Source organism: Oncorhynchus gorbuscha, linkage group LG10, assembly GCF_021184085.1.
Source record: "Oncorhynchus gorbuscha isolate QuinsamMale2020 ecotype Even-year linkage group LG10, OgorEven_v1.0, whole genome shotgun sequence".
Lineage (NCBI taxonomy): Eukaryota > Metazoa > Chordata > Actinopteri > Salmoniformes > Salmonidae > Oncorhynchus > Oncorhynchus gorbuscha.
The window spans coordinates 69,334,786-69,355,358 of NC_060182.1; the positions used below are offsets into that span (position 1 = coordinate 69,334,786).

Sequence of the window (20,573 nt, forward strand, 5' to 3'; positions counted from 1 at the left end):
GTATCACATTTACACAAGTATTCAGACCCAGTACTTTGATGCACCTTTGGCAGCGATTACAGCCTCGAGTCTTGGGTATGATGAAGTTTGGCACACCTGTATTTGTGGAGTTTCTCCCATTCTTTTCTGCAGATCCTCTCAAGCTCTGTCAGGTTGGATTTGGAACATCACTGCATGGCTATTTTCAGGTCTCTCCAGAGATGTTCGATTCGGTTCAAGTCTGGGCTCTGGCTGGGCCATTCAAGGACATTCAGAGACTTGTCCTGAAGCCACTAGTGCATTGTCTTGGCTGTGTGCTTAGTGTTTTTGTCCTGTAGGAAGGTAAGCTGTCAGGTCTGAGGTCCTAAGCAGGTTTTCATCAAGGATCTCTGTACTTTGCTCTGTTCATCTTTCCCTCGATTGTGACTAGTCTACCAGTCCCTGCCGATGAAAAACATCCACACAGCATGATGCTGCCACCACCATGTTTCACCGTAGGTATGGTACCAGGTTTCCTCCAGATGTGACACTTTGCATTCAGGCCAAAGAGTTGAATCTTGGTTTCATCAGACAGGTGAATTTTGTTTCTACATGGTCTGAGAGTCCTTTAGGTGCCTTTTGGCAAATTCCAGGCGGGCTGTCATGTGCCTTTTTACTGAGGAGTGGCTTATGTCTGGCCACTACCATTAAGGCCTGATTGGTGGAGTGTTGCAGAGATGGTTGTCCTTCTGGAAGGTTCTCATATCTCCACAGAGGAACTCTGGCGCTCTGTCAGAGTGACCATCATTATTTATTTACAATGACGGTTAACAGTGCGTTAACTGACTTGTTCAGGGGCAGAATGACAGATTTTTACCTTGTTAGCTTGAGGATTCGATCTAGAAATCTTTTGGTTACTGACCCAACGCTCTAACCACTAGGCTCCCTGCTGCCCCTTTGACCTCATGGCTTGGTTTTTGCTCTGACATGCACTGTCAACTGTGGGACCTTATATAGACAGGTGTTTCTTTGTCATTATGGGTTATTGTGTGTAGATTGAGGAAATGTCTCTATCCATTTCAGAATAAGAATGTAACAATGTGAAAAAAGTCTAGGTCTGAATACTTTTCGAATGCAGGGTATATACAACTCTTCAACCTTTATCCTCCTTTGCCAGTGTATTGTCACGCCTCATGGTGCACCAACACCTCTCAACACCCCCAAAGTGAGACAGCTCTGCAGTTTGAAGGACTTGATGCTTTTAAAACATCATTGTTCAGAATTGGATATGAAGGTGAGCAGGTGAACAGCTTTAGTCTAGCTACAACAAATACTCCCATCTCTCGTTTTGAATCACCTCAATGAACCTGTTAGAAGAGTTGAGACTTACACAGACCTTTGAGAAAATGTCTGTAGGAATAGTTTACCTTTTTAATATTTGTACTTTTCCACAAAAGAATGCGAAGTTGCTGTGAAAAAAAATGTATCTAATGCAATCTTCTGGAATCAAGGTGGATGGCTTTAAATATAGGGATTTGAATACACATATTTCAAAGTGATATGTTGAAATTGATTTCTTATTCCATATTGTACATTTTTGTTCAACTTTACCACTTGTCAATGGAGATTGTTCATCCTTCATCAGTGTTGGCATCAATTTAATATATTCTCACCTCACAGGTTCAGCAATGTTTTTACTTTGTTATTCTCAAGAAAATGGAGATTACATTTTTATTTTTTCGAAATGGATAAATACTTAATGTTACACAATGCAGTTAAAAGGTAGTAAACTTTTTATTTGTATTAAAGGAAAAGGCCATATCAGTGTAGTGCATATTACTGTATACTTGTAAATGTTGTCCATTCTACAAAGAAAAACCCTCAAAATATTTGTCTGTCCTGGGAATGTTTGTCATTTAGATTTTTTTATTTTACAGATAATTAGTGTGTAAGAATCTAGATTTTATTTTGTTGATTCTATTGATATTACAGGTGTTGTAAGTACTGCCAACCATTTTTGGAAGTTGAGGCATACCTTTGCTGAGGAACTATTATAAATAAAACTATTTTATCCAGTACTGTGTTTAGTGACAGGATGCATTTATTTTGAACGGTAAACTCTTGGTCTGATAGGGTGTTGTGATAGCATAGCATACTTTTAGATGAACAGTCAACTAGATTACCCTTGTTTGACAATACATGTTTGAAAACCTAGATAGACCATGCTTCAAGGTGGTCTTGCTTACAATCTTTCAGCTTTTGTTATGACCTTTGTTAGTGGGGGACTACAATACAGACGTAAAATGGTTCCTTACCAAGTCTACCTTTATCCAGGAAGTCCAATTGCGGTCAGAATACCTATTTTACAAGGGAGACATGACCTCAATGGCAGCTTAAAATATATGTCAAAGAATGCCTTACTGTTTGGTGAGTTTTCTTGGTACTTTGTTCTTACCAGCACCATTAGTGTCAATGTTTATCCCACATTTTAAACACTACATGCTCTAAGCACGGAGTTGCATAGTGCTGGCTGGCCGGCCTATTGCCACTGCCAATTTGAAGTGAGCACTGAGCTCAGATTATCCACATAGCTGACACACACCTCTCATGCAGGCTCATCGTGCATTTTAAAGGAGCCATCTTTATCTGGTGGTGTAGGCTAATACCTGTTCTGTTTAATCAAATCAAATGTTATTTGTCACATACACATGGTTAGCAGATGTTAATGCGAGTGTTGTGAAATGCTTGGGCTTCTAGTTCCGACCATGCAGTAATATGTAACAAGTAATCTAACAATTTCACAACAACTACCTTATAAACACAAGTGTAAAGGAATGAATACGAATATGTACATAAAAAAATATATGGATGAGCGATGGCCGAACGGCATAGGGAAGATGCAGTAGATGGTATAGAGAACATATATACATATGAGATGAGTAATGTAGGGTATGTAAACGTTATATAAAGTGGCTAGTGATACATTTATTACATCTAATTTGTCATTATTCAAGTGGCTAGAGATGTTCAGTATGTTGGCAGAAGCCACTCAGTGTTAGTGATTAACAGTCTGATGGCCTTGAGATAGAAGCGGTTTCTCAGTCTCGGTCCCAGCTTTGATGCGCCTGTACTGACCTCACCTTCTGGATGATAGCGGGGTGAACAGGCTGTGGCTCGGGTGGTTGTTGTCCTTGATGATCTTTTTGGCCTTCTTGTGACATCGGGTGGTGTAGGTGTCCTGGAGGGCAGGTAGTTTGCCCCCGATGATGCGTTATGCAGACCTCCCTACCCTCTGGAGAGCCTTACGGTTGTGGGCGGAGCAGTTGCCGTACCAGGCGGTGATACAGCCCGACAGGATGCTCTCGATTGTGCATCTGTAAAAGTTTGTGAGTGTTTTTGGTGACGAGCCACATTTCTTCAGCCTCCTGAGATTGAAGAGGAGCTGCTGCGCCTTCTTCACCACTCTGGCTGTCTGTGTGGTTGGACCATTTCAGTTTGTCCGTGATGTGTACGCCAAGGAACTTAACTTTGCACCTTCTCCACTACTGTCCCGTCGATGTGGATAGGGGGCTGCTCCCTCTGCTGTTTCCTGAAGTCCACGATCGTCTCCTTTTGTTTTGTTGACATTGAGTGTGAGGCTATTTTCTTGACACCACACTCAGAGGGCCCTCACCTCCTCCCGGTAGGCCGTCTCATCGTTGTTGGTAATCAAGCCTACCACTGTGTCGTCTGCAAACTTGATTGATTTGGAGGCGTGCATGGCCACGCAGTCATCGGTGAACAGGGAGTACAGGAGAGGGCTGAGAACGCACCCTTGTGGGACCCCAGTGTTGAGGATCAGCGGGGTGGAGATGTTGTTTCCTACCCTCACCACCTGGGGGCAGTTCGTCAGAAAGTCCAGGACCCAGTTGCACAGGGTGGGTCGAGATCCAGGGTCTCGAGCTTAATGATGAGTTTGGAGAGTACTATGGTGTTAAATGCTGAGCTGTCGTCGATGAACAGCATTCTTACATAGGTATTCCTCTTGTCTGGATGGGTTAGGGCAGTGTGATTGCGATTGTCTTGTCTGTGGACATATTGGGGCAGTAAGTAAATTGGAGTGGGTCTAGGGTTTCAGGTAGGGTGGAGGTGATATGGTCCTCGATATGGTCCTCTCAAAGCACTTCATGATGAAGGAAGTGAGTGCTACGGGGCGATAGTCATTTAGCTCAGTTACCTTAGCTTTCTTGGGAACAGGAACAATGGTGGCCCTCTTGAAGCATGTGGGAACAGCAGACTGTGATAAGGATTGATTGAATATGTCTGTAAACACACCAGCCAACTGGTCCGCGCATGCTTTGACGCGGCTGGGGATGCCGTCTGGTCCGACAGCCTTGCGAGGGTTAACACGTTTAAATGTTTTACTCATGTTGACTGCAGTAAAGGAGAGCCCACAGGTTTTGGTAGAGGGCCGTGTCGGTGGCACCGTATTGTCCTTAAAGCGAGAAAATAAGTTGTTTAGTTTGTCTGGGAGTAAGACATCGTGGTCTGCGATGGGGCTGTTTTTCTTTTTGAAGTCTGTGATTGACTTTAGACCCTGCCACATACCTCACCTTGCCCTGATTAAAAGCAGTAGTTTGCGCTTTCAGTTTTGTGTGGATGCTGCCATCAATCCACAGTTTCTGCTTGGGAAGGTTTTAATAGTCGCTGTTGGTACAACATCACCGATGCACTTGCTAATAAACTTGCTTACCGAATCAGCGTATTAATGAATGTTATTGTCTGACGCTATGCGGAACATATCCCAGTCCACGTGATCAAAGCAATCTTGAAGCGTGGAATCCGATTGGTCGGACCAGCGTTGAACAGACCTGAGCACGGGCGTTTCCTGTTTTAGTTTCTGTCTATAGACTGGGAGCAACTAAAGGGAGTTGTGATCAGATTTTCCGAAAGGAGGGCGGGGAGGGCTTGTGTCGCGGCATTTAGGATAACAATGATCCAGGGTTTTGCCAGCCACGGGTCGCGCATTCGATATGCTGATCAAATTTAGGGAGCCTTGTTTTCAGATTAGCCTAGTTAAAATACCCAGCTACAATAAATGCAGCCTCAGGATATGTGGTTTCCAGTTTACATAGAGTCCAATTAAGTTATTTCAGGGCCGTCGATGTGTCTGCTTGGGGGGGATATACACGACTGTGATTATAATCTAAGAGAATTACCTTGGTAAATAATGCGTTCAGCATTTGATTGTAAGGAATTTTAGGTCAGGTGAACAAAGACTTGAGTTCCTGTATGTTGTTATGATCACACCACGTCTCGTTAATCATAAGGCATACACCCCCGCCCTTATTCTTACCAGAGAGAAGTTTTTTTCTGTTGGAGTGATGCGTGAAGAAACAAGGTGGCTGTACCGACTGATAACGTATCCTTAGTGAGCCATGTTTCCGTGAAACAAAGAACTTTACAATCTCTGATGTCTCTCTGGAAGGCAAACCTTGCTCGGATTTCGTATACCTTGTTGTCAAGAGACTGGACATTGGTGAGTAGTATACAGTCGTGGTCAAAAGTTTTGAGAATGACAAATATTTATTTCCACAGTTTGCTGCTTCAGTGTCTTTAGATATTTTTGTCAGCTGTTACTATGGAATGACAATTACAGGAAGTTGATGCAAAGAGTCAATATTTGCAGTGTTGGCCCTTCTTTATCAAGACCTCTGCCATCTGCCCTGGCATGCTATCAATGAACTTCTGGGCCACATCCTGACTGATGCAGCCCATTCTTGTATAATCAATGCTTGGAGTTTGTCCGAATTTGTGGGTTTTTCTTTGTCCACCCGTCTCTTGAGGATTGACCACAAGTTCTCAATGGGATTAAGGTCTGGGGAGTTTCCTGGCCATGGACCCAAGATATTGATGTTTTGGTCCCCGAGCCACTTAGTTATCACTTTTGCCTTATGGCAAGGTGCTCCATCATGCTGGAAAAGGCATTGTTCGTCACCAAACTGTTCCTGGATGGTTGGGAGAAGTTGCTCTCGCAGGATGTGTTGGTACCATTCTTTATTCGTGGCTGTGTTCTTAAGCAAAATTGTGAGTGAGCCCACTCCCTTGGCTGAGAAGCAACCCCACAGGTGAATTGTCTCAGGATGCTTTACTGTTGGCATGAAACAAGACTGATAGTAGTGCTCACCTTGTCTTGTCCAGACAAGCTTTTTTACGGATGCCCCAAACAATCGGAAAGGGGATTCATCAGAGAAAATGACTCTACCCCAGTCCTCTGCAGTCCAATCCCTGTACCTTTTGCAGAATGGTCTGTCCCTGATGTTTTTCCTGGAGAGAAGTGGCTTCTTTGCTGCCCTTCTTGACACCAGGCCTTCCTCCAAAATTATTTGCCTCACTTGTGCATGCAGATGCACTCACACCTGCCTGCTGCCATTCCTGAGCAAGCTCTGTACTGATGGTGCCCGATCCCACAGCTGAATCAACTTTAGGAGATGGTCCTGGCGCTTGCTGAACTTTGAGTTCCCTGAAGCCTTCTTCACAACAATTGAACGGCTCTCCTTGTAGTTCTTGATGAGCCGATAAATGGTTGATTTAGGTGCAATCTTACTGGCAGCAATATCCTTCCCTGGAAGACCTTTTTGTGCAACGCAATGATGACGGCACGTGTTTCCTTGCAAGTAACCATGGTTGGCAGATGAAGAACATTGATTCCAATCACCACCCTCCTTTTGAAGTTTCCAGTCTGTTACTCGAACTCAATCAGCATGACAGAGTGATCTCCAGCCTTGTCCTCATCAACACTCACACCTGTGTTAACGAGAGAATCACTGACATGATGTCAGGTGGTACTTTTGTGGCAGGGCTGAAATGCAGTGGAAATCGTTTTGGGGATTCAGTTAATTTGCATGGCAAAGAGGGTCTTTGCAATTCATCTGATCATTCTTCATAACATTCTGGAGTTTATGCAAATTGCCACCATACAAACTGAGGCATCAGACTTTGTGAAAATTAATATTTGTGTCATTCTCAAAACCTTTGGCCATGACTGTACTCGGGAGCGGTGTGCCCCGTGTCGCCGGCTGGGTCCATCCATTGTCCTGGGTGGTGGACCAAAGAGAGGATCCGCTTCGGGAAAGTTGTATTTCTGGTCGTAATGTTGGTGATTTGACATTGCTCTTATATCCAATAGTTCCTCCCGGCTGTATGTAATAAAACTTAAAATTTCCTGGGGTAACAATGTTAGAAATAATACATGAAAACCAAATACTGCATAGTTTCCTAGGAACGCGAAGCGAGGCGGCCATCTCTGTTGGCGCCAGAGAGTGAAGAGAGTAAAAGAAAGACAACACTTCCACACTAGGATATGAAAGACTGATGTTTGTCAAAGGTTGAGGATGAAAACATGTTAGCAATTCAAACAAGTTCCAAATGATGTGGTCAGTATGTACACTTCACCGGTTTTTGGTAAATGAGCCTCATGAAAATATTATCGGAGGATGTATGGTACACTGGTATGTCCATGTACTCCGCACCATCTGCTACAATAGCCTATCAACACCAAGATGTGTTTATGTTGCTAAAGTGCTTCTGAAATTATGCCTATGCAGGCATCAAACCTTAACAGGAGGAAATAATTCCAGTATTTGTGACGAGAAGTAGAACAGCACTGACATCTGGCAGATAAGGGTAATAAGTAGCAATACTTTCTTCAGAAAATCAGTATGTGCAGTTCAACGTGAATAAAACATTTTCCCAACTGCAACCATTTGACACTAAATGTAAATAAGAAATACTGCTTGTATTTTGTTTTTAAACTTTTTACAGAGATGAAACAAATATATAATTTATGCTTCATTTGTGAAAGAGATGGGCTACTTTGTAACCACTTTATTTTCGACCCTTCCCTATGTCAGATCGGGTCGCAAATTATAGAGCCACCCACATGGGTGAGTTTTCGCCATAGAGATCATGACTAGGAAATTACCAATTTTTGCATGGACATTGCCAGTAGGAAAAGTAAACGGGTTTGGGAGCCATCAGCTAATGATCAGAGAGCATTGTCTTTTTAAAATTGGTTTGTGTAGTTGTAAATGGCTTTAAGATATGACCGCCATCTTGTCGCCACAAATTAATTACAATATGTGGTTCAACATTCCAGCATCGCAGGTGCATCAAACTAAGAAGAAAATATACTACTTTAAAATAAAGATACCCTCAATGACGCTGCCCATGCTGTCACATACGCGATAATGGCACGTGTAAGACCTACAACGTTGCGATTCCTATACTTCTCTATGGTTCTCAATAAGGGGAAAACTCAGGGAAACAGGTGTATTCATTGTCTTGCAGCGGAAACCATTTATCGTTTAAGAACCAAATGGTACGAAACAGCGTGGGACCTACCTGAATTTGTCCAATAGAAACTAGTTTTCGTCACCAAGCTTTTCGGTTCGGAGTAAACGTTGTCTGTTGCAAAACATTTAACAACAGACAACGTTTTGCAATAGAAAAGGCGTAATGAATACACCCCATGAATAACGACAAGGAATGCAACTAATTTCCTCATCACTAACTATGCTTTATCCTTGGAATATGCGACAGGCATTTTTGATTTCATAGTTTGTTTTGTCCACCATGGCAAAGCAGTACGACGTTTTGCTCAGGCTGTTGGTTTTAGGAGATTCCGGGGTTGGGAAAACGTGTTTGTTGTGCAGGTTCACGGATAACGAATTTAATTCATCGCATATCTCTACTATTGGTAAGCTGTTGTTGATTGCAATCGGTTAGTTAGTTTGACAATTGATTAATGCAAGTTTGCCGCAGAATATGCGGCTCCCACAATAAGTGATTTAAAATCAAGTAATTCTATACGAAAAGATAGAATGGACTTTCTTGTAGATTTATCATGCGGTTCTTCACCAAAATCTTTGTTGAGGGATATGTTTCTGAAACGCTACTACGCCGTATTCCTGTGTCAAAGGTTGTCTTTTGTTATTGCTACAAACTTAAACAGAGGGAATGTTTCACCGAGTGAGAACCTACCACAACTTTGAACCTGGTGATTTTCTTTTCTTCTCAGTTTCCATGTTCAACATGTAATTCGCCCCTGGCTATGTACAGTTTGTTTAGACACCCCAGTGAGCGCTCTGTGGACAGTGGAAGTGCTTAAAATGAGTAGGGCCTTGGTCACAATTTTTCCCGAATCTGAGAGTGGAATACTTACACCCTGGTCTCTGACATGTTGTCTCAGCAGTCCCATTACAAGACAGAATGTTGAACGAACTTAATTTCAAATGAGTTTACACCTGTTGTCCGCCGATTTTTGTCCCTATGTCGGCGGTAATCTGATACAAAATGTCAGTGTTATCAACCCGAACTAAGGTATTCTTGTCTATATTTCTGGTTTTAATTTTCAATACTAATGCAATTCGCACATGACAAAACACTTTCGCAATATATAGCCAAGCCTTTACTGAATAGCAAACACGTCCAGCTAATTGCGAGGAGAAAAGTGTTTCAGTACGCTATAATCGGTTAGTGTGTTGCGCATCACATACAATGCTTCAACAGATTGAAAATATGAGCGACAGAGGATAGCGCCGCCGAAAAAACTCGGCTAAACAACACTTTCCTGTGGGTACCCCATATCCACCAAAAGGACCAGTAGCATGTACAATAGTGATCGGCCATTCGCAATAACAACTTTTTGAACGGATTTGTTTAGTGACTGTCGTTAATATGGGTGAAGCGGTTACCGGTTCAGTGTTACCGTTTTTAATTATAATTAAAACCGTGTTTGATTAGTGTTTTGAAAAACTCAACCAAAGTTAGCAACAGTCTGAAGCAGCCGTAGGGTTTGTGGGTTTTGTTATGTGTAGAAACATTGCAGAAGGCAATGCTCGGGAGATTTCTCTGCCTTCTAAGAGGACCAAATCTGAAGTGTGGTCGTACTTTGGGTTTTACAAGAGTGCTGAGGGAAACCTAATCGAAGATGGTCACACTTTCGTCAGAATCTGCAACAACAAAAAATCGCTGCGAAAGGGGGCAACACTTCAAGTCTATGTGGTCATATTCGTGACCACCACCCGCTACTTTAAACTGAATGCAAGGTAAGTTAACTTTTAGCTCAATGCATGATGTGGGGACTTCGGAATGTTGGGGAAATGTCATGGTTTTGTCTAACTTACTAATAGCTTGTCAATCATGTAAACTGAAGCTTTCAGTGCTACCTACTCTTGTAAAAACACTACAGTTTTCTGCTATTGTATGCATTGTGTGTCTGCAGACTCTATTTGCCCATTGCACACGTTATGTAGTTTAGCCACCCAACCAACATATTTTGTTCATTTCAAATCCGTCAGTCGTCGAATTGGTTGTAAAAGTGTGCCAACAGGAGAAACACGATAAGACTCCTGTATTTGTCAATTGTTGGGCTCATTGCATTTGCGATCACTGTCTAAAGATGCATTTGTATTTTATGTCAATTCCATGGTCATTGCATATGCTGTATGTACAGTCGTGGCCGAAAGTTTTGAGAATGACACAAATATTAATTTACAGTTTGCTGCTTCAGTGTCTTTAGATATTTGTCAGATGTTACTATGGAATAGTGAAGTATAATTACAAGCATTTCACAAGTGTCAAAGGCTTTTATTGACAATTACAGGAAGTTGATGCAAAGAAACAATATTTACAGTGTTGACCCTTCTTTTTCAAGACCTCTGCCATCTGCCCTGGCATGCTGTCAATTAACTTCTGGGCCACATCCTGACTGATGCAGCCCATCCTTGCATAATCAATGCTTGGAGTTTGTCTGAATTTGTGGGTTTTTGTTTGTCCACCCGCCTCTTGAGGATTGACCAAGTTCTCAATGGGATTAAGGTCTGGGGAGTTTCCTGGCCATGGACCCAAAATATCGACGTTTTGTTATCCGAGCCACTTAGTTATCACTTTTGCCTCATGGCAAGGTGCTCCATCATGCTGGAAAAGGCATTGTTCGTCACCAAACTGTTCCTGGATGGTTGGGAGAAGTTGCTCTCGGAAGATGTGTTGGTACCATTCTTTATTCATGGCTGTGTTCTTAGGCAAAATTGTGAGTGAGCCCCACTCCCTTGGCTGAGAAGGAACCCCACACATGAATGGTCCCCACACATGATGCTTTACTGTTGGCATGACACAGTACTGATGGTAGTGCTCACCATGTCTTCTCTGGACAAGCTTTTTTTCCAGATGCCCCAAACAATCGGAAAGGGGATTCATCAGAGAAAATAACTTTACCCCAGTCCTCAGCAGTCCAATCCCTGTACCGTTTGCATAATATCATATCAGTCTGTCGCTGATGTTTTTCCTTGAGAGAAGTGGCTTCTTTGCTGCCCTTCTTGACACCAGGCCATCCTCCAAAAGTCTTTGCCTCACAGATGCACTCACACCTGCCTGCTGCCATTCCTGAGCAAGCTCTGTACTGATGGTGCCCGATCCCGCAGCTGAATCAACTTTAGGACACTGTCCTGGCGCTTGCTGGACTTTCTTGAGTTCCCTGAAGCCTTCTTCACAATAATTGAATGGCTCTCTTTGTAGTTCTTGATGAGCCAATAAATGGTTGATTTAGGTGCAATCTTACTGGCATCAATATCCTTGCCTGGGAAGACCTTTTTGTGCAAAGCAATGATGACTGCACGTGTTTCCTTGCAAGTAACCATGGTTGACAGAGGAAGAATAATGATTCCAATCACCACCCTCCCTTTTGAAGCTTCCAGTTTGTTACTTGAACTCAATCAGCATGACAGTGATCTCCATCCTTGTCCTCATCAACACTCACACCTGTGTTAACGAGAGAATCACTGACATGATGCCAGGTGGTCCTTTTGTGGCAGGGCTGAAATGCAGTGGAAATATTTTGGGGGGATTCAGTTCATTTCCATGGCAAAGAGGGTCTTTGCAATTCATCTGATCACCCTTCATAACATTGTGGAGGGGGGGGGGCGCATTGTCTCCCTTCGCAGATCACTACTTAAACCTGACAAAGTAAAAATGCTGACATTTTAACATTTTAATCTCAATTGAACAAAGATGCATACATGCAGGGTGTAGGCCAGCAGCACCTTATTTATTTATGGAGAGGCCACGCACGCCTCCAACTCAATCATCAAGTTTGCGGACGACACAACAGTGGTAGGCTTGATTACCAACAACGACGAGACGGCCTACAGGGAGGAGGTGAGGGCCCTCGGAGTGTGGTGTCAGGAAAACAACCTCACACTCAACGTCAACAAAACTAAGGAAATGATTGTGGACTTCAGGAAACAGCAGAGGGAACACCCCCCTATCCACATCGATGGAACAGTAGTGGAGAGGGTAGCAAGTTGTAAGTTCCTCGGCATACACATCACAGACAAACTTATTTGGTCCACCCACACAGACTGCATCGTGAAGAAGGCGCAGCAGCACCTCTTCAACCTCAGGAGGCTGAAGAAATTCGGCTTGTCACCAAAAGCACTCACAAACTTCTACAGATGCACAATCGAGAGCATCCTGGCGGGCTGTATCACCGCCTGGTACGGCAACTGCTCCGCCCACAACTGTAAGGCTCTCCAGAGGGTAGTGAGGTCTGCACAACGCATCACCGGGGGCAAACTACCTGCCCTCCAGGACACCTACACCACCCGATGTTACAGGAAGGCCATAAAGATCATCAAGGACAACAACCGCCTGAGCCACTGCCTGTTCACCCCGCTATCATCCAGAAGGCGAGGTCAGTACAGGTGCATCAAAGCTGGGACCGAGGGACTGAAAAACAGCTTCTATCAAGGCCATCAGACTGTTAAACAGCCACCACTAACATTGAGTGGCTGCTGCCAACACACTGACTCAACTCCAGCCACTTTAATAATGGGAATTGATGGGAAATGATGTAAAATATATCACTATCCACTTTAAACAATGCTACCTAATATAATGTTTTACATACCCTACATTATTCATCTCATATGTATACGTATATACTGTACTCTATATCATCTACTGCATCTTTATGTAATACATGTATCACTAGCCACTTTAACTATGCCACTTTGTTTACATACTCATCTCATATGTATATACTGTACTCGATACCATCTACTGTATCTTGCCTATGCACCATCACTCATTCATATATCTTTATGTACATATTCTTTATCCCCCTACACTTGTGTGTGTATAAGACAGTAGTTTTGGAATTGTTAGTTAGATTACTTGTTGGTTATTACTGCATTGTCGGAACTAGAAGCACAAGCATTTCACTACACTCGCATTAACATCTGCTAACCATGTGTATGTGACAAATAAAATTTGATTTGAGAACATGCATACAATCAGTGCTGTTCATTTTATTTGTTTACATATTTTGTTATTTTAATGTCATCACCTGCACATTGGATTTGTTTACATATAGTTGTATTGTTCTTACATGCACATTGCTTTACTTGTTGATTTTATATGCACATTTTGATTTGCTTACTTAAGGTTGTGTTCATTAACCAGGGAAACTTTTACCTCATGGCCACATGGTGCCATCTTTAATGTTATTATTTAAATGTTAATGCACAAAGTGCACTGTGCTGCTCATTTTATTTGTTTGCTGATTTTTAATAAAACTTGCTAAAATTATTTCAGCGTATCAGTACTTTGAACATTTCCAGCACATTTTAATAATAGCACGGTTATCAGTATTATCGTGGTAATATTGGTCACTGTATTTTTTTAGCTCAAAACAACAATGACTTAACTTCAAATAAATTACAAAATAATTCTCTAAAGAGGGTGAATCCTCAAAGCATAAACAATAAATAGTAGGGAGAATGCGTCATTCTGGTCCATGCCCAGTTTTACATAAAAAAATATAAAAAACGTTGCAGGTGATCTAATTTATTCAGGTAAAAATGTATTTCAAAGAGCATTTTATGATCTGACAATGGTGGACTACGTTTTGGCCTTTACATTGGATATTTGACAAGTTTCTTTGGTTTTATATATTTACTTTTTAAAGCATTTTGAACAGAACCAGCTCAATGAAAATACTCAATTCCCATCACTAATTTACAACTGGCAAAGGAAGTCTAAACAACATTTTATTCAACATTCTGCCTTGTAGAGACTTTTCCCAGCTAGCAATGAGGAAGCAGCACTCTTCCAGGGGGATGGAACTGATTGATTCGGCCCAAAATCAAAATGAATGACTGCCCAGAATCAGCCCACCTACATCGGGCCGTTTCCGTTTTCAGGAATTCAGCCGACTTTTCCAGCATCCCCCCCCCGAGGTGGCCCGACGCAAATTTAAATAAATGTATACAAAAACATTTTGTGTTGGAGGAAACATGCTGACTATGTCAGCGTGCATGTGCCTGGCCCGCCACAGGAGTCGCTACAGCGCGATGGGACAAGACATCCCGGCCATCCAAACCCTCCCCTAACTCAGACGACGCTGGGCCAATTGTGCGTCTTCTCATGGGTCTCCCGGTCGGCACGGGTCTCAAACCAGCATCTGTAGCAACACAGTTTGCACTGCGATGCAGTGTCTTAGACCGCTATGCCACTCGGGAGGCTCCATCCACCTTAAAGAATTACATTTAAACGTTAATTGTATTTTTTGATCACAGAAACTATGAGAAAATATGGATAAAAAATGAAATGTTGATTACACATGCTGCTTTATATAATTATCAGCCTGAACCCCAAGTAATATATTTGGGCAAGATAACTCGCACCTGAATCGGACAGAACTCAGTGCTCTCTCTCTTATGAGTCAGTGTTGGGGCACTAATCAGGAAGGCTGCCTCCATCACTATTAGAGCTGGCATTTTGATAATCAAGGTCAACAGACAATCAGAACAGTTTCAAACATTACTAGACGCACGGTTTGGATTCGCCAACAACACAGAGCTGATGCAACGACTTCACAACAGGATATGCTTTTGTTAACAGATTGGCATCATACAGTGCCTTAAAGTATTCACACTTTTCCACATTTATTTGTTAGCCTGAATTTTAAAATGGATTAAATTGAGATTTATTTTTGTCACTGCCCTACACACAATACCCCATAATGAATTATGTTTTTAGACATTTTTATAAATTAATTAAAAAGTGAAAAGCTGAAATATCTTGTAAGTATTCAACCTCTTTTTGTTATGGAAAGTTCAGAAGTAAAAATGACCTTAAGTAACACAAGTTTTGATAAGTGTTTAAACATTGTTGAATGACTACTTCATCTCTGCACCCCACTCATACAATTATTTTTAAGGTCCCTTAGTTGAACAACTACTGGTAGATGGGGGGGGGGGGTGACATTGAATATCCCTTTGAGCATGGTGAAGTTATTAATTACACTTTGGATGTTGTAACAATACACAGTCACTACAAAGTTACAGGCGTCCTTCCTAATTCCGTTGCCGGAGAGGAAGGAAACTGCTCAGGGATTTCACAATAAGATCAATGGTGACTTTAAAACAGTTAGTTTAATGGCTGTGATAGGAGAGAACTGAGGATGGATCAACAACGTTGTACACTCTACATGTTGCGTTTATTTTTGCAAAGTGTTGGTCCCATGTTTCATGAGCTGAAATTAAAGATCCCCAAAATGTTCCATATGCCAACATTTCTCTCAAATGTTGTGCATAAATTAGTTTACATCCCTATTAGTAAGCATTTCTTCAAGCTAAGATAATTCATCCACCTGACAGGTGTGACGTATCAAGAAACAGTATGACTATCACATAGGTGCACCTTATGCTGGGGACAAAAGGCCACTCTAAAATGTGCCATTTGTCACAAGACAATGCCATAGATACCTCAAGTTGTGAGGGAATGTGCATTTGGCATGCTGACTGCAGAAATGTCCACCAGAGCTGTTGCCAGATAATTGAATGTTAATTTCTCTACCGTAAGCCGCTTCCAACTTAATTTTAGAGATTTTGGCAGTATGTCCAACCGGCCTCACAAACGCAGACCACGTGTAACCATATCAGCCCAGGACCTCCACATCTGGTTTTTTCACTTGCGGGATCATCTAATAACAGACATCCGGACAGTTTTTGAAACCAAAGTATTTCTGCCTGTAATAAAGCCGTTTTTGGGGGGAAAAAAATCACTGATTGCCTGGGCTGGGTTTCTCCAGTGGGTGGGCCTGGCTCCCAAGTGGGCCCACTCATGGCTGTGCCCCTGCCCAGTCATGTTTAAGCCATATATTGGGGCCGAGTGAAAGTATTTCTGTTGACTGATTTCCTTACGTACTGCAATTCAGTGAAATCTTCAATTGTTGTGTTTTATATTTTTGTTCAGTATAAATTCAATTTAATTTAATTTTCAATACATTTGAAAACATTTCTAAATGTGTTTTCACTGCCATTATCGGGTATTGTGTGTAGATTGGTGAGATTATTTTATTGAATCCATTTTGAATTCAGGCTGTAACACAACAAAATGTGTAAAGTCGAGGGGTATGAATACTTTCTGAAGGCACTGTATGATGCCGATCTGTTACCTGAAGCATATCCTGGTGTGAAAGTGTTTGCTTCAACTCTGTTGTTTACTGTGTTTGGCAGGTGTGGTTGTTGTTAAGGTAATGTTGCAAGCAGCTGACCTTTTGCACCCGACTCTGGGTTTTTACGCTTCAACTGTGAAGCTATCACACACACACACACACCACTGACATTTAAATTTATATTTTCATGCGGAAGTCGATAGACAACCCAAGTCACGTCTTCCTTGGCCCTGCAGGAATGCACTGTAGTAAATAACAATTGAATTCCCTTTAGCAAGATGACCTCTAAAGACTGCTTGATAGGACCTTCAACTGGGTTAAGTGGGCATCTTAGTAACCCAGTCCTCATCAGTATCCACTTCCAAGTTTGTGTCACTGTTACCATTAGCCCAGGGGTACGAATGTTAACCTAATAGGGATACTTATTGACTAGTACAGGCTGCTTTGACACACGAGTAGGATATATTGAGATTAGGCTACACTCTGAGGCTTCGGTAAAACTCCAGTCCGGTAATGGAAAAATGAAGAATAAAGATGCATGAAGGCACAAGCTCACTATGGCAAACCGGAGGGAGATACAGAATTCAACAATAGGGAGATGGAGAAGATGGATAGAAAATGCAGCCAAGAGGAATACATGTTTGTTTGCAAAACTTAATTTTGCTTACTTTTTTAGGAGTGGATTTCAAAATGAGAACATTACAAGTCGATGGCATTAAAGTACGAGTGCAGATATGGTGAGTGAAAAGATCTTCCAGACAATAACTTACCACAATACAGTAGTGATTGACACACTTATCACACATGTACATTTTTACGTTCTGTCAAAGTGTTAGAAATGAGCTTTACCTGTTGATTTGAGTAAGATTATAAATATTCTGAAATGTGGTCACATCATGTAAAACTGGGAATTACCACTGTCTGTGTGCAGGGATACTGCTGGCCAGGAACGATACCAGACCATCACCAAACAGTACTACAGACGGGCACAGGTGGGTTCTCTACAAATAATCCCTGTTCAGGAATGAATAACCTGTACCAGTTAACAGTTTACACAATATGAAGTGCCTAGTCATGTGCTCATAATCTGTCATGATAGTCCCTGCCCTCTTGATCTTTCACTAGGGAATTCTCCTGGTGTATGACATCACAAGTTCCAGCTCCTTTCAGCACATTTTGAAGTGGGCTAGTGATGTGGATGAGGTAAGGCTAACACCTACTGATAAAACACAGCCCTCTCCATGTCATTCTTTTTGTGCCCCCTTCTCCTTTTCTCGGGTTCTGTATTTTGACTGACCTAGTATTTACATCATCTCTCATTGAACTGGTGCCTGGTCGTCTATTTCTCAACCCTGTCACACTGTTTCAGTTCGCCCCTGACAAGGTGCAGAGGGTCCTGGTTGGGAACAAGGCTGATGAGGAGCAGATGAGGAAAGTTCCTAAAGAACAAGGAAGCAAGGTTGGCCTTTATCTCACTGTTTGACTTCGCCATAACTATTTTCTTCCATACACAGTTGAACATTTCCCATCCTTAATGAGCTCTTGTTACAGCTAGCAAAAACCTATGGAATGGAATTCTTTGAGACAAGTGCCTGCACCAACTGCAACATAAATGAGGTGAGACAAGTCTTAATGAGTCAATACCTTGGATATTGAAGAAAAATAGAAATGAAACATGCAACAATTCCTACAATTTTACTGCGTTACAGTTCATAGAAGGAAATCAGTCAATTGAAATGCATTCATTAGGCCCTAGTCTATGGATTTCACATGACTGGGCAGGGGCACAGCCATGGGTGGTCCTGGGAGGGCATAGGCCCAACCACTTGGGAGCCAGGCCCAGACAATCTGAATGAGTTTTCCCCACAAAAGGGCTTTACAGACTTTACAGACTGAAATACTCCCCAGTTTCATTAGCTTTCTGGGTGGCTAGTCTCAGATGATTCCGCAGGTGAATAAGCCAAATGTGGAGGTCCTGGGCTGTCGGGTGGATGAATTATCTTGGTAAAGGAGAAATGCTCACTAACAGGGATGTAAACACATTTGTGCACAATATTTGAGAGAAATAAGCTTTTTGTGCGTATGGAAATGTTTTGAAATTTTACTTCCTCTCATGAAAAATGGGACCAACACTACGTGTTTGCATTTTTATATTTTTGTTTAGTATATTTACGTTATGTTGGGGAACATGAGGCAATTGTGGTGATATATTTTCTTTACATCTTCTAGTCATTCATCCGGTTGACACAGCTGGTTCTGCAGGCTCACAAGAAAGAGATGAATGCGTTCCAGGGTTCCACTAATTTATACCTAGACATGACTTCTCTGTGGGGAGAGCAGGACAAACAGGACAGTGACGCAAACTCCCCGAAGCCCTGCACATGTTAGCAGAAGGGCAAAGCTCTCATCCTGGGGGTGTTTGGCTAGAAGAATGCCCCTTTCCCTGGGACATAATGGACATTGGAATGAGTAACTTATGAAATGTGAGGGTATGTTCTATGCTTACTGAATATTGCCCTTGCTCAGATGAATGCATTATCACTTTTTGGCCTACTCACTGTTTTCATCTTCATTCATAATTTCATAGTTACTTGGCTTTTTCATGTTTATTACCCTATTCTGCAACACCTAAACTGATGGTGCGCTGAGTTAAGTAGTCCACATGTAATAAGAACATTTGCCAGCTGAGGGAATGTTGTCTGCAATACTCTGAAAGCTGCAACTCAGTTACTGGGTATACTTAAGCCTTCTCCTGTATAATTTGTGTTGCCAAAATGTTATTTTTCATATCACAAATGACTTTGCTGTCTACTTGAAATAACAAAAACTACTTAAAAAGTAATTTGCAAAAAATATGAATTGTTGGAGTATAGTGAAAGACAATCTGAGGCTCTTGAGTGGTCCTTTTATGAGGACAGGGGAGACAGGGTAGGCAGAGGGCAAGGCTAAATTATTAATACACAGAAATAGAATAGAATCCAAGCTATCTGGAAGGGATCATTTCCCTATGGAAGACTAACACTTTACTCAGACAAGCATTAATGCAAAAACTCAATCTAAAACTGAAAATGTTCAACTCAATCTTTGAGTATGTTGTGTGAATTTCACTGCTAATACTAAGTGTTTTTCCAGGTTGAAAACCTGTATCAAATGCCACAATTGTGCATACACATATACATTTACATTTACATTTAAGTCATTTAGCAGAATATACTATTATAAAGGGCATTTAGGGTGTCACTGATTGCTGACTGTTTTGGTGAAGTTTTTTAATCGCTGTGCTAGCAATAAGAATATTTTTTTTTGTGTGAAAAATAATAAATACTAATTAAAAGTCAACATTAATTTATTGGAGATCTTGTGGGTTGTTTTTGAGATTTACTAAAGGGGAGTTGAGTGAAGCCTTGTTCCTTTTGAGTTTTTAAATAGAACTAGAAGATCAAGTTGGACAGTCATTTAAAAAAAAAAATCATATACTGGGAAAGGCAGATAATGACTTGATAAATGGCTGATGGTTAGAACCTGAGATATGCTAGTTCTAGGGCCTAAAGCTGAAGATTGTGCGCATATCACAATACAAGGTTCCCTTATTATTCTCCCAGGAAGAAAATAGCTACAACCACAGTGCATTTTATTTTACATTAGATCTCTGGTAAATGTTTAGATACTGTGGAATACATTTTTACAAGATCAGATTCACAGCAGAGTCTGACTAAAACCACTAGGTGTATTTGTCCTTAATACAAAAACTTGAAGGGGTGAAGATATAAAATGGCATGTTTAATGCCTAAATGAAATTTGTATGAAACACTATTTAGTGTGCAATTAATCCTGTTATGATATTATGCTGTTTTAACAAACCATGCAAGGTATAACCACAGGTGTGATATAACATGACCCTCTTCATACCGATCTGTGCAAGTTTACAAGCTGAAATATGAGCATGTCTGTGTGTTAGAGAATTGTATGTCAGGTGGGTATACGTTTTCTGCAGAGTTACTTGACACCCAGGTAAGGTAAAATGGTAGCATATATTTTTTTGAAGTCAGATGAGCTGTAGTGGGATTAACACACACACTGGTCCTCACTTCTGCCAGCGTGACCATAGTACAGGACC

The 20,573-nt window shown here is 41.6% G+C and overlaps 1 protein-coding gene across 3 annotated transcripts; it reads left to right on the forward strand.

Moving 5' to 3' along the window:
* Positions 1-8,160: 8,160 nt before the first annotated feature.
* On the forward strand, positions 8,161-19,799 carry LOC124046436 (ras-related protein Rab-15-like). 3 transcript variants are annotated; one of them, XM_046366797.1, is made up of 8 exons: positions 8,558-8,695; positions 9,904-10,046; positions 17,133-17,193; positions 17,388-17,448; positions 17,582-17,659; positions 17,826-17,915; positions 18,008-18,073; positions 18,686-19,799. In XM_046366797.1, exons 2-8 carry the CDS (start codon positions 10,040-10,042, stop codon positions 18,842-18,844), a joined length of 522 nt encoding a protein of 173 aa, XP_046222753.1. In that variant the 5' UTR covers positions 8,558-8,695; positions 9,904-10,039; the 3' UTR covers positions 18,845-19,799. The 3 variants fall into 3 exon arrangements, with proteins under 3 accessions (XP_046222752.1, XP_046222753.1, XP_046222754.1); XM_046366798.1 differs by having other exon boundaries at positions 8,569-8,695; positions 9,948-10,046; XM_046366796.1 differs by lacking the exon at positions 9,904-10,046 and having other exon boundaries at positions 8,161-8,695.
* The last annotated feature ends 774 nt before the right edge of the window (positions 19,800-20,573 follow it).

What these genes read in the sequence shown, in the direction of transcription:
- LOC124046436 (XM_046366796.1), top strand. Translation starts at nt 8,572, where the DNA reads ATGGCAAAGCAGTACGACGTTTTGCTCAGGCTGTTGGTTTTAGGAGAT. An exon ending in ATCGCATATCTCTACTATTG is followed by an intron (nt 8,696 to 17,132) that starts GTAAGCTGTTGT and finishes TTACTTTTTTAG; the next exon opens with GAGTGGATTTCAAAATGAGA. An exon ending in AGTACTACAGACGGGCACAG is followed by an intron (nt 17,449 to 17,581) that starts GTGGGTTCTCTA and finishes ATCTTTCACTAG; the next exon opens with GGAATTCTCCTGGTGTATGA.